Raw genomic sequence first — 14390 nt, forward strand, 5'->3', positions numbered from 1 at the left:
TTTGTAGGACTATACGGTTTACAATAGATTCAGATTATGTAGGATCGAAGCTAATCCAATAATCAACTCATAGTTAGAGGAGAGACAAGTCATCATCTTGCTCATAGCCTCTGTACACATTGAACAAGCCCCCCCCCCCTCTCTGCCTCTTCTCTGGCCCCCTACCTCAAAGACACTAACAAACCCCATCTTCTTTCTGATTAGTCCTAACTTGGGAATGGGCATCCATTTAGTTGCTGTCCATAAGCAACCCCTCACTCTTTAATATCTCTCTGTACATTAGTATATAATTTCTCATCTTTCTACAGAAACTCCTCTTCAAATCTTGGTCCTTTTCTTCCTGTCAGGAGGAGCTATGCTTTTGTGCTTATCACCAAAAATCACAGTGCAAAAAAACAATAATTAATCATAATAATTATAATAATGAATCAATGATAGCTATTAACAAATGATGGATTATAAAACAATTATTTTATGGCACAACAGCCTATCAATTCAAATATAATACAAATGACTAGATATAACCAAGAGGACGCTAAAACTGAAGTAGGCTTGCATAGCAATGCAACAACAACGTAAAGAATCTATTTACAGGAAACAAGATTCCATTTTTTCCCCAAGTAAGGTTATTTTGAAAATGAGTTTTCTCATATAGACGTTTTACCTGTTTTGTTTAGTTGCTATTGTCTGACTGAAAAAAAATAAAGTTGGGCGGTGAGAAATAATTTAGTTGAGGACAACAACATAGTGGGATGTACCGTATGTATGTCTGTGTTTATACATCACATTTACAGTTCTGTTATGGTGGTCATCATCGTCATCTTCCTGCTCCTCTCCTCTGATAATACACAAAGAAGGACAAAGGTCATTACACCAACAGGCGAGGCGTAATTCTGATGAGGACGACGAGGCTTTACTCCAGTTCAGTTCAGATCCTACTGCAGGCAGGTCACTCTGTGAGAGAGACAGAGAGAACAGCAATGTCAGGACAAAGCCATATCTTTGTCAAAATGCTATACATTAAATCAATAAAGTTGCCTATAGTATCACAACGCCTTTTTGCAATAAGATGGTAAACAAGAATGGTGTAATACGTACATAACTCGCCCGCGTAATGTCCAGGTCCGTTGGTCCCCAGGTAGTCGCTGTGGTCTGTGGCAGCCCGTTGGTGTGGCCCTCGAGGCCCCTCTCCCTTGCGTGGCCCCGTGGAGCCCTTGGAGGAGGCTGTCCCAGAGGAGCTGTGGCCCCCGGGGGAGGGGAACGAGGGTTTACTGTAGGGGGGCAGGCACCCCGCTTCTGGACAAACACACAGAGGGAAACAATTCATATTGTCACTACTAACCCTGATTGTAGTCGGGAAGTTGACACTTTTTTCTTTTAATTGAACCTTTATTTTACCAGGCAGGTCAATTAAGAACACATTCTTATAATACGTGCATTGCAAGAAGATAAAGGGGTCCTGTGGGGCTGGGGGCAAGGTGAATACATTATCATTCACTGAAATGACATGGGGAGGGGCAACAAAAGGATAGAACGTTACAACATGGTGGTTTATAGATTCATTATGGGGCTAGGTATGTGTTTGGGCAGGTGCAGGTGGATAGGCGGGGTGGTGGTGGTTGCAGAAGGTGCTACAGTGAGACAGAGAGTCTGTTGGCAGACCTCCCTTCTAATGACATCTGCAGTGTGCTGGTGCCAGCAGGCAGTGTGGGCTCACACATGGGTCCCTCAGCTAACACCCCTTTGAAGGGGAGTAAGGCAACTACAGAGGGGTTAGTGTCTGCTGTGACATACCCTGCTACCGGTCAGTATATTGTAGCTCTGACCTGCTGTGACATACCCTGCTACAGGTATTGTAGCTCTGACTTGGTCTCTAGATATAGAGGTCTATAGATATATAGCATCATATCTCATCAAACATCCTCCCGCTGTTCTGATAATGATTAACTGGGCTTGTCTTGACCCCTCAGAACTCTGCTGTGTGTCAGTCAACTTGGAGGGACTTCTGAACTCGGCTGTGTATCAGTCAACATGGAGGGCCTTCTGAACTCTGCTGTGTATCAGTCAACTTGGAGGGCCTTCTGAACTCTGCTGGCTATCAGTCAACTTGGAGGGCCTTCTGAACTCTGCTGGATATCAGTCAACTTGGAGGGCCTTCTGAACTTGGCTGTGTATCAGTCAACTTGGAGGGCCTTCTGAACTTGGCTGTGCATCAGTCAACTTGGAGGGCCTTCTGAACTCGGCTGTGTATCAGTCAACTTGGAGGGCCTTCTGAACTCTGCTGGCTATCAGTCAACTTGGAGGGCCTTCTGAACTCTGCTGTCTATCAGTCAACTTGGAGGGCCTTCTGAACTCTGCTGTGTATCAGTCAACTTGGAGTACACCTCTTATAGAATCTGATGAGTGTGACGCTTCTCTGTGTCTCCTGGTCTGTCAGTCTGTCATTCTGCCTGCCTCTCTGTTGGTCGTTCTGTCTGTCTGCCTCAGTGTCTGCCTCTCTGTCTGTTTGCCCTGGCACAGACAGGAGAGGAACACAGCATGGTGAGGTCTAATGACTCCACCCACAGACAGGATATGAACACAGCATGGTGAGGTCTAATGACTCCACACACAGACAGGATAGGAACACAGCATGGTGAGGTCTAATGACTCCACACACAGACAGATGGGTGGAGTGGTGGAGTAGCCACTGTTTGTCTGAGAGGGGAAAGCTGGGGAATTAGAATGCATCTGCGTGGCAGGGGCCTCCTGCCTGGACTGGGCTGGAGCCGGACACCATTGCTGACAACTACAGGCTGTGTGTGTGTGTGTATGTGTGTGTATGTGTGTGTGTGTGTGTGTGTGTGTGTGTGTGTATGTGTGTGTGTGTGTGTGTGTGTGTGTGTGTGTGTGTGTGTGTATGTGTGTGTGTGTGTGTGTGTGTGTGTGTGTGTGTGTGTGTGTGTGTGTGTGTGTGTGTGTGTGTGTGTGTGTGTGTGTGTGTGTGTGTGGGGGGGGGGGGGGGGGGGTTCTGGAAGACAAGTACAAGTGGCAGACAGTGCAATCTGTTCATGGGAGCTGAGTCTCCTCTGAGATTGAACACCAGGATTTAGTAAAGGCTCTGGTCTGCCAAGGCACCGCAGCCATCAGGACCCTGCTGTCACACAGTTAAGGGCTCTGCTGGATCTCTCTTTGTACAGCAATGGCTGCTGACCTAACCACAGGTCTACTCGCTCCATACTCTGATGTGGAATATGAGTTCTATCCTACTGTTCTAAAGTAGTATACAAGAAATTGGCATCTTCAAATTAGAATGAAGTGGAATTTGTGGATCAGGTCTGAGTCTTTCTGACAATGTGCTGGCATTCTGATTTGCTTCTACCCTCCAGTCCTGTACCTGCTTTGTGTCCCCTGCGTGGGTCGTCTCCTCGGTCCATGGATGCTAGTCTGTCCTGCGCCTGGCAGTGCCGCTCCAGAGAGGTGCGTGTCTGTCTGTCCATGCAGCTCTTCATCTCCTCCAGCCCAGACAGGGGCATGGCGCCACACATGGGCTGGCGTTCCAGGGACGATGCCTGCCTCTCGGCTGGGGGGCCCATTCCGCCTACACTACGGGCCCCCTGGATATAACCTGGTCCCTGGATGGGCGGGGGGTCAGGGGGAGGAGGTAGGTCTGGGAGGGAGGGAGGCGTGATGTGGTTAACTACAAGGTTACAGTCTGGTGATATATCAGTAATCAGTCAATCAGTATTAATCAGTAACTGTAATGTAGTCCAAGTCCTCATAGATCAGGGCTCTCCAACTCTGTTACTGGAGAGCTCTCCTCCTGTAGCTTTACTCCAACTCTGTTACTGGAGAGCTATCCTCCTGTAGCTTTACTCCAACCCTGTTACTGGAGAGCTATCCTCCTGTAGCTTTACTCCAACCCTGTTACTGGAGAGCTATCCTCCTGTAGCTTTACTCCAACCCTGTTACTGGAGAGCTATCCTCCTGTAGCTTTACTCCAACCCTGTTACTGGAGAGCTCTCCTCTTGTAGCTTTACTCCAACCCTGTTACTGGATAGCTATCCTCCTGTAGCTTTACTCCAACTCTGTTACTGGAGAGCTCTCCTCCTGTAGCTTTACTCCAACTCTGTTACTGGAGAGCTCTCCTCCTGTAGCTTTACTCCAACCCTGTTACTGGAGAGCTATCCTCCTGTAGCTTTACTCCAACCCTGTTACTGGAGAGCTATCCTCCTGTAGCTTTACTCCAACCCTGTTACTGGAGAGCTCTCCTCCTGTAGCTTTACTCCAACCCTGTTACTGGAGAGCTATCCTCCTGTAGCTTTACTCCAACCCTGTTACTGGAGAGCTCTCCTCCTGTAGCTTTACTCCAACCCTGTTACTGGAGAGCTCTCCTCCTGTAGCTTTACTCCAACCCTGTTACTGGAGAGCTCTCCTCCTGTAGCTTTACTCCAACCCTGTTACTGGAGAGCTATCCTCCTGTAGCTTTACTCCAACCCTGTTACTGGAGAGCTCTCCTCCTGTAGCTTTACTCCAACCCTGTTACTGGAGAGCTATCCTCCTGTAGCTTTACTCCAACCCTGTTACTGGAGAGCTCTCCTCCTGTAGCTTTACTCCAACCCTGTTACTGGAGAGCTCTCCTCCTGTAGCTTTACTCCAGCCCTGTTACTGGAGAGCTCTCCTCCTGTAGCTTTACTCCAACCCTGTTACTGGAGAGCTATCCTCCTGTAGCTTTACTCCAACCCTGTTACTGGAGAGCTCTCCTCCTGTAGCTTTACTCCAACCCTGTTACTGGAGAGCTCTCCTCCTGTAGCTTTACTCCAACCCTGTTACTGGAGAGCTCTCCTCTTGTAGCTTTACTCCAACCCTGTTACTGGATAGCTATCCTCCTGTAGCTTTACTCCAACCCTGTTACTGGAGAGCTCTCCTCTTGTAGCTTTACTCCAACCCTGTTATTGGATAGCTCTCCTCCTGTAGCTTTACTCCAACCCTGTTACTGGAGAGCTCTCCTCCTGTAGCTTTACTCCAACCCTGTTACTGGAGAGCTCTCCTCTTGTAGCTTTACTCCAACCCTGTTACTGGATAGCTATCCTCCTGTAGCTTTACTCCAACCCTGTTACTGGAGAGCTATCCTCCTGTAGCTTTACTCCAACTCTGTTACTGATTCAGATTTTCAACCTGCTAATTATTAGAATCATGTGCTCTAGATTAGGTTTCGAGTGAAAACCTACAGGACGGTATCTCTCCAGGAACAGGGTTGGAGTAAAAACCTACAGGACGGTATCTCTCCAGGAACAGGGTTATAGTGAAAACCTACAGGACGGTATCTCTCCAGGAACAGGGTTGAAGTAAAAACCTACAGGGCGGTATCTCTCCAGGAACAGGGTTAGAGTGAAAACCAACAGGACGGTATCTCTCCAAGAACAGGGTTGAAGAGCCCTGTTATAGATAATGAGTAAGTTGTGTCAGAGGTAACTCTTTACTGAGACACATTTCTGGGAAGCTTCTGGTTCAAACACTGTGCCACCCCAGCGTCTTCTCTTACCATCTGCACTGGCGTCTCTCCTGTGGGGTGCCGTTCCCTGTCCCCGGGGCTTGCGGGTGGGCCGGGCAGCCCTCTGGTGGCCCAGGCTATGTGTGCCCACCGTGCTGCCATCTGTAGAGAAGGGACTGCTGGGCCGGGCCCGGTGGGACAGCCCTTTACCTGGAGGAGGAGGGAGAGAAGAAGACAGAGAGGCCACTAGGTTAGTGGAGGTACTGAGAGGAACATGGAGAGAGGGGAGTTAAGGAGCATGCCTGGGAAGAGAATGTTGATTTCCAAGCAGGAAGCTCACATGATCCCATGGAAGGTTCAGTTAGTTAATCAGTCAAATGTAAAAAATCCTCAAAATCACACCATTATTTTTACAATGAGAAAGTACAGGCAGTGTTAGAGGCCTGCAAAGAAATCACCAGTGTTCACCCAGATAATTGTCCTCTATCCCAAGTTCGTAGGAGTCAGAGTGCAAAGCTGGAGGAAGGTTAGAGTTGAATCAAGGTTTGTATCCTTTGTTCAGCCACATATTGTAGAGCCATGCAGATTCTCCACCAAAACAGCAGTAGAGGAAAAAACACCAGCCAGCAGATGTCAGGAAGTAGATCAATCTCCTTCTGGGTCATATAGAGGTTCCAGGGAGAACAGGCTGGAGGGGCTCCACTCCTCATATACCAACCTCTCTTGGCCAGGCTGGTGCCCTCCAGGTGGTAGCCTGCCTTGTCAGCGGCTGCCACCAGGGCCTGGGCGAAGCTACAGTGGGTGTAGAGGGATCCATCAGAGGAGCTGCCCACACTGGACCTGTGGCTGGAGTAGTGACGGTCATCTTCCTCTGAGGCTGAACCCCAGCCGTTAACCATGGACCCTGAGGGACACCGCCAGCTAGAGCATCAGAGATGTGCATGTGTGTGTGTTCACAAATCAAGTAACAATTTTTGATATCCAACCGCACCATGTTTACAGCCTCCAGACCCCAACCGAGGAAATTCCACGGACACAAAAGCCCTTGAATGATCTTCCATACTGAACATCTTCACTGTGGCTATAGGTTTCAACGGATTCATGTGCTGTGTAATCTTATAATGAGAGTTAATATCAAGTTTCATCTCAGATGGGTTTCTCTGTGCTGGAGGGACTCTTGTGTTCTAGCATGTCACTAGTAGTTTTCTACACTCATTCTGTTCTGGCCTGCCCCTCTCGTCACACACACACACATAAACATGCACACACACACGTTGATGGACAACATAACCATGGCCTCTTGAGTTTGGCCTGTGTTTGAAAGAGAAAAGTAACACACCTGTCCAGAGTTGAGTCCCAGTATTACCTCAGGTGACACACCTGTCCAGAGCGGAGTCCCAGTATTACCTCAGGTGATACACCTGTCCAGAGCTGAGTCCCAGTATTACCTCAGGTGACACACCTGTCCAGAGCGGAGTCCCAGTATTACCTCAGGTGATACACCTGTCCAGAGCTGAGTGTATTACCTCAGGTGACACACCTGTCCAGAGCTGAGTCCCAGTATTACCTCAGGTGATACACCTGTCCAGAGCTGAGTCCCAGTATTACCTCAGGTGATACACCTGTCCAGAGCTGAGTCCCAGTATTACCTCAGGTGACACGGATGAAGCAGCTCACTAAACAGTGTTGAATCAAACACCTAATGGTTTAACAGTAGAAACACCTGGCTCTCTTATCATGCCTTGTTAAAGCACTCCACACTCTGTGGAAAGTCCTGCAGCATTGACTTAGCAATAATGCCAAATCAATCACTTAAATTCCAAGATGGCATAGGAGTGGGATGTCTGTTTTGATTGTCTTTTCCCATCCCTTGTATATATCGTTTTTTTTCCTCGTCTATATTTTTTAGATTTTTAATCTAATTTTCCATCTAGGGACAAGGTCCTTAATAAAACGTTTTCTTAAAAAAAATATATACAAAACGCTGTATAGAAAATATATAAATATGCTTTTTTCTATTTTTAAAATGTACAAATGTTCCTGCAACCCGCATCACGCACTGTGGTATGGATCTGCTATTTTTAAAACCGGAACCCCCTTCAGTAGCTAGCCAGCTAACTAGCAACTAGCTAGTAGTCAGTTAGCCAATGCTAGCGGTCATCACCGTTAACTCGGACATCGGCCAACCTCAGCCCGGTCAATTCCTGCCAGTCTGCACAGCGCAATATCAACCTAGAGCATATCGGACTGCTTGTATCTACCTCATCTCCGGATTCCTGCCGCAAGCTCTGAACCTTTACTCCGGATCATCGCAGCAAGCTAGTCTGGACCCCTTTGCTGCCGACACGGAGCCCCACCAATCCATCACGACTGGTCTGCCGACATAACCATCCGAGGGGGTTTCAACAGGCTCTCCCTTTGCGACGTCCCCCTGAGGCCCATCTGTTAGCCTGCTAGCTGTCTGAATCGCCATGCCTCCAGCTCGCCTAGCTACTCACTGGACCCTATGATCACTCGGCTACACATGCCTCTCACTAATGTCAATATGCCTTGTCTATTGCTGTTTTGGTTAGTAATTTTTGTCTTATTTCACTGTAGAGCCTCCAGCCCCCCTCCATATGATTTAGCCAGCACTTTGTTCCACCCCCCACACATGAGGTAACTTCACCTGGCTCACCAAAATACTCAGTCAGTTAGGAAAGCTAAGGCTAGCTTTTTCAAACAGGTTTTGGGACACTGTAAAGTTCATGTAGAATAAGAGCATCTCCTCCCAGCTGCACACTGCACTGAGGATCAGAAACACTGTCACCACTGATAAATCTACGATAATCGATCATTTCAAAAAGCATTTTTCCACAGCTGGACATGCTTTCCACCTGGCTACCCCTACCCGACCAACATCTCAGCAGCCCCTCAGCACCTCCTTGCCCAAGCCCCCACCCCCGATTCTCCTTCACCCAAATCCAGACATCTGATATTCTGAAAGAACGGCAAAATCTGGATCCCTGCAGATTAGCTGGGCTAGACAATCTGGACCCTCTCTTTCTAAAATTATCCCCCGAAATTGTTGTAACTCCTTTTACTAGCCTACTCAAACTCTCTTTTGTATCGTCTGAGATCCCCAAAGATTGGAAAACTGCCGTGGTCATCCCCCTCTTCAAAGGAGAAGACACTCTAGACCCAAACTTATATCGACCTATATCCATCCTGCCCTGCCTTTCTAGAAGCTTCGAAAGCCAAGATAGCATCGAACAGATCACCGACCATTTCAAATCCCACCGCACCTTCTCCACTATGCAATCTGGTTTCCAATCTGGTCATGGGTGCACCTCAGCCAAGCTCAAGGTCCTAAAAGATATCATAAACCGCCATCGATAAAAGACAGTACTGTGCAGCCGTCTTCTTCGACCTGGCCAAGGCTTTCGACTCTGTCAATCACCACATTCTTATCGGCAGACTCAATGGCCTCGGCTTCTCAAATGACTGCCTTGCCTGGTTCACCAACTACTTCTCAGATAGAGTTCAGTATGTTAAATCGGAAGGCCTGCTGTGCGGACTTCTGGCAGTCTCTATGGGGGTGCCACAGGGTTCAATTTTCGGGCCGACTCTTTTCTCTGTATTTATCAATGATGTCGCTCTTGCTGCTGGTGATTCTCTGATCCACCTCTACACAGACGACACCATTCTGTATACATCTGGCACTTCTTTGGACACCGTGCTAACAAACCTCCAAAAGAGCTTCAATGCCATACAACACTCCTTCTGTGGCCTCCAACTGCTTTTAAATGCTAGTAAAACTAAGTGCATGCTCTTCAACCGATTGCTGCCCGCACCCTCCCTAGTGACTAGCATCACTACTCTGAACAGTTCTGACCTAGAATATGTGGACAACTACAAATACCTAGGTGTCTGGTTAGACTGTAAACTCTAAACATACTCTCGTAAAACTGACTATCCTACCGTTCCTTGACTTCGGCGATGTCATTTACAAAATAGCCCCCAACACTCTATTCAGCAACCTGGATGTAGTCTATCTGTTTTATCAACAAAGCCCCATATACTACCCACCACTGCGACCTGTATGCTCTCGTTGGCTGGCCCTCACTACATATCCGTCACCAAACCCACTGGCTTCAGGTCATCTATAAGTATTTGTTAGGTAAAGCCCCGCCTTTTTTCATCTCACTGGTCACCATAGCAACACCCACCCGTAGCACGCGCTCCAGAAAGTATATTGCACTGGTCATCCCCAAAGCCAACACTTCCTTTGGCAGCCTTTCCTTCCAGTTCTCTGCTGCCAATGACTAGAACAAATTGCAAAAATCACTGAAGCTGGAGTCTTATATCTCCCTCTAACTTTAAGCATCAGCTGTCAGAGCAGCTTACCGATCACTGTACCTGTACACAGCCAATCTGTAAATAGCACACCCAACTACCTCATCCCCATATTATTACTTACTCTCTTGCTCTTTTGCACCCCAGTATCTCTACTTGCACATCATCATCTACACATATATCACTCCAGTATTAATGCTAAACTGTAATTATTTTTGCCTCTATGGCCAATGTATTGCCTACCTCCCTACTCTTCTACATGTGCACACACTGTACATCGATTGTTCTATTTTTCCTTTCTTTTGTGTTGTTGACTGTATGTTTGTTTATGTGTAACTCTGTGTTGTTGTCGCACTGCTTTGCTTTATCTTGGCCAGGTCGCAGCTGTAAATGAGAACTTGTTCTCAACAGGCCTACCTGGTTAAATAAAGGTGAAATAAAATAAAGTATGTAAAAATGAAGGTCAATTATATCACTAAACAAAGGCAGCAGAGATTTGTAGCCTGGTACATCACTGTCAGGAAGATTAAAAGACAAAAGGGGAAAATGTCACATGCAAAATAATCATTATCTAGACTTTCCAGAAATACTGGAAACTTAAGGAAACCCTCGTGGATGGAAGCTGTTCCCATAAAACAGAGCCTATATTGTGAATGTTTCTGGTGAGAGTATGTCTTTATCCTTTCAGAAACTCCTAAAGAAAGCCTTTCCATCGTGCCAACAAAAATATGCCATTCTGGCAGGCGAGACTACAGTCAGCTTAAATGACAGCTTTCTGAGAGGCTTGCTTGGCAGACACAATGAAGTGGCACTTATCCAAACTCACACACACACAAACACACACACACAATCTCGTGGTCCGCAGACAAGCCCATGAGACAAAAATGAAAAGAAATGTGGATGTCATGATGAAGAGAAAAGGGGGGATACGGTACAGAGCTCAAATGGAGGAGGAAATGTCATGGGGAGAGAGGGGAGAGGGAAAAGAGGGAGTAGCAGGGATGAGAATGATGATGAGAGGGGAACAGAGGGGATGAGAGGGGTACTGAGATGGGGTCAGTGGGGAACAGAGGGGATGTGAGGGGTACTGAGATGGGGTCAGTGGGGAACAGAGGGGATGAGAGGGGTACTGAGATGGGGTCAGTGGGGAACAGAGGGGATGTGAGGGGTACTGAGATGGGGTCAGTGGGGAACAGAGGGGATGTGAGGGGTACTGAGATGGGGTCCGTGGGGAACAGAGGGGATGGGGTACTGAGATGGGGTCAGTGGGGAACAGAGGGGATGTGAGGGGTACTGAGATGGGGTCAGTGGGGAACAGAGGGGATGTGAGGGGTACTGAGATGGGGTCAGTGGGGAACAGAGGGGATGTGAGGGGTACTGAGATGGGGTCCGTGGGGAACAGAGGGGTACTGAGATGGGGTCAGTGGGGAACAGAGGGGATGAGAGGGGTACTGAGATGGGGTCAGTGGGGAACAGAGGGGATGAGAGGGGTACTGAGATGGGGACAGTGGGGAACAGAGGGGATGAGAGGGGTACTGAGATGGGGACAGTGGGGAACAGAGGGGATGAGAGGGGTACTGAGTTGGGGTCAGTGAGGGGATGAGAAGGTTACTGAGATGGGGACAGTGGGGAACAGAGGGGATGAGAGGGGTACTGAGATGGGGTCAGTGGGGAACAGAGGGGATGAGAGGGGTACTGAGATGGGGTCAGTGGGGAACAGAGGGGATGAGAGGGGTACAGATATGTGGTCAGTAGGGAACAAAGGGGATGAGAGAGGTGGTCAGTTGGGAACAGAGGGTGACAGTCACAAGTCTGGCCAAGGCAGGCACAGAGAGGAGCAGGCATACCAGAGGTCTGGCACTCATTCAGACACAGAGAGGAGCAGGCATACCAGAGGTCTGACACTCATTTAGACACAGAGAGGAGCAGGCATACCAGAGGTCTGGCACTCATTCAGACACAGAGAGGAGCAGGCATACCAGAGGTCTGGCACTCATTCAGACACAGAGAGGAGCAGGCATACCAGAGGTCTGGCACTCATTCAGACACAGAGAGGAGCAGGCATACCAGAGGTCTGGCACTCATTCAGACACAGAGAGGAGCAGGCATACCAGAGGTCTGGCACTCATTTAGACACAGAGAGGAGCAGGCATACCAGAGGTCTGGAACTCATTCAGACACAGAGAGGAGCAGGCCTACCAGAGGTCTGGCACTCATTCAGACACAGAGAGAGACAGGAGAAGATCAACTAAACCCAAACATGTACCAGCTGTACTGACAGAGTCCCTTTCATACTACACTTCTCATTGGAACACAGCGTTAGTCCAGCACTGTAATTGACGTAAAACTCAATGTCTGATTTATGTTTGTGCAGCCCAAGGAAATCAGGAAACTGAGGAAACTCCCTAAAAGTGCTTTTCAATTTCTCGCCCCTGAGCCCTTTCACAGCACAACATTGTGGTTTGTGCAGAACCCAGCTTAAACAAGGCCTCAGGGAACTAAAGCTTTCAACCAGCAGCTCACCTTATAACAGCTTTTCTCTCTGAGAAACGATCGGAGCAAATTATCCACAAACTAATGGAAAACTTCAATAAACCTGGGAAACCATTTGACAACTTTAAAACCTTGCACATTCCAATTTTACTGCACTGACTGAAAATACCCAAGACACTAACTACGTTCTGGCCTTTATCTTGCCAGGCTATTTTCTCGTTCTGGCCTTCATCTTGCCAGGCTATTTTCTCTCACACTGCTTTTCTCTGAGTTTTCCTTCTAAGAAGAAAAAACAAAGAATGCAATTCCTCTGGGTCCAATCCTCCCGCAGAGACTAGTGCAGATGATGAAGTATAAGCAGAGAGAGGCAGTCAAACCAAGGCACTGAGACTTCCTTCCAACTCCACTCCTCCAGCTCATGACCCACTACCTCAGCACATCACATCACACAGTGAGCTTTCAGCCACACTAACTGCTAGTCTCTACTACTCGTGTCTTTGGGACACAGCTATCCCTGATACGTCAAGGAAACCTTGATCTTGCTGACATCATGTACTGAAAACGCAATTTAGCTTAATCTTTGTGGTCTTGAATTCTGCAACCAATCGTGCTTAATCTACTTTACATGAGCGCAATTCTTTTCAGACTAAGGATTCAGGCTAAGGATTCAGATTAAGGATTCTGATTAAGGATTCAGACTAAGGTTCCATTCAATTCTCAAATGACTAGGTATCTAATAACCTTCTCTCACCTGCCTATGTTCCCTGTACTAATGGTCCAGGCCAGTAAAAGGGAGCTATCCACAAGCCAGGAGCAGTAAAAGGGAGCTAGTCACTAGCTAGCCACTAGCCAGGGCCAGTAAAAGGGAGCTAGACAGGGCCAGTAAAAGGGAGCTGGCCACTAGCCAGGGGCAGTAAACGGGAGCTAGCCAGGGGCAGTAAACGGGAGCTAGCCACTAGCCAGGGGCATTAACGGGAGCTAGCCACTAGCCAGGGGTTAGTAAATGGGTGCTAGCCAATAGCGAGGGGCAGTAAACGGGAGCTAGCCACTAGCCAGGGGTTAGTAAACGGGAGCTAGCCAAAAGCCAGGGGCAGTAAACTGGAACTAGCCACTAGCCAGGGGTTAGTAAACTGGAGCTAGCCACTAGCCAGGGGTTAGTAAACAGGAGCTAGCCACTAGCCAGGGGTTAGTAAACAGGAGCTAGCCACTAGCCAGGGGCAGTAAACAGGAGCTAGCCACTAGCCAGGGGCAGTAAACAGGAGCTAGCCACTAGCCAGGGGTTAGTAAACAGGAGCTAGCCACTAGCCAGGGCCAGTAAAAAGGGAGCTAGCCACTAGCCAGGGCCAGTAAAAGGGAGCTAGCCACTAGCCAGGAGCAGTAAAAGGGAGCTAGCCACTAGCCAGGGGCAGTAAACGGGAGCTAGCCAGGGGCAGTAAACGGGAGCTAGCCAGGGGCAGTAAACGGGAGCTAGCCACTAGCCAGGGGCATTAACGGGAGCTAGCCACTAGCCAGTGGTTAGTAAACGGGAGCTAGCCACTAGCCAGGGGCAGTAAACAGGAGCTAGCCACTAGCCAGGGGTTAGTAAATGGGAGCTAGCCAAAAGCCAGGGGTTAGTAAACGGGAGCTAGCCACTAGCCAGGGTTTAGTAAACGGGAGCTAGCCAAAAGCCAGGGGCAGTAAACGCGAGCTAGCCACTAGCCAGGGGTTAGTAAACAGGAGCTAGCCACTAGCCAGGGGTTAGTAAACGGGAGCTAGCCACTAGCCAGGGTCAGTAAACATGAGCTAGCCACTAGTCAGGGGTTAGTAAACAGGAGCTAGCCACTAGCCAGGGGCAGTAAACAGGAGCTAGCCACTAGCCAGGGGCAGTAAACAGGAGCTAGCCACTAGCCAGGGGTTAGTAAACAGGAGCTAGCCACTAGCCAGGGGCAGTAAACAGGAGCTAGCCACTAGCCAGGGGCAGTAAAAGCCAGGTATCCCAGGTTCCTCCTGCCACTAAAACTGATTTATGCTGATGGAGCGGCTCATCTGCATGTCGTTAAGCAGGTAAATCGTTCCCCCTGATGAGCTGGCGGCTGCACCTGCCGACAGG

The 14390-nt window shown here is 48.5% G+C and overlaps 1 protein-coding gene across 1 annotated transcript in view; it reads right to left on the bottom strand.

The window, feature by feature from the left end:
* The window catches only part of LOC139382637 (roundabout homolog 2-like), a 46009-nt gene continuing 31619 nt past the window's right edge, over positions 1-14390 (bottom strand). Inside the window, exons 9-13 of the mRNA XM_071126732.1 lie at positions 6192-6377; positions 5525-5683; positions 3377-3649; positions 1099-1296; positions 1-954 (exon numbers count right to left, since the gene is read on the bottom strand). Of these exons, the coding sequence (XP_070982833.1) occupies positions 953-954; positions 1099-1296; positions 3377-3649; positions 5525-5683; positions 6192-6377 (818 nt within the window). The 3' untranslated portion in view covers positions 1-952. The remainder of the gene's footprint in view (positions 955-1098; positions 1297-3376; positions 3650-5524; positions 5684-6191; positions 6378-14390) is intronic.

Source organism: Oncorhynchus clarkii, chromosome 24, assembly GCF_045791955.1.
Source record: "Oncorhynchus clarkii lewisi isolate Uvic-CL-2024 chromosome 24, UVic_Ocla_1.0, whole genome shotgun sequence".
Lineage (NCBI taxonomy): Eukaryota > Metazoa > Chordata > Actinopteri > Salmoniformes > Salmonidae > Oncorhynchus > Oncorhynchus clarkii.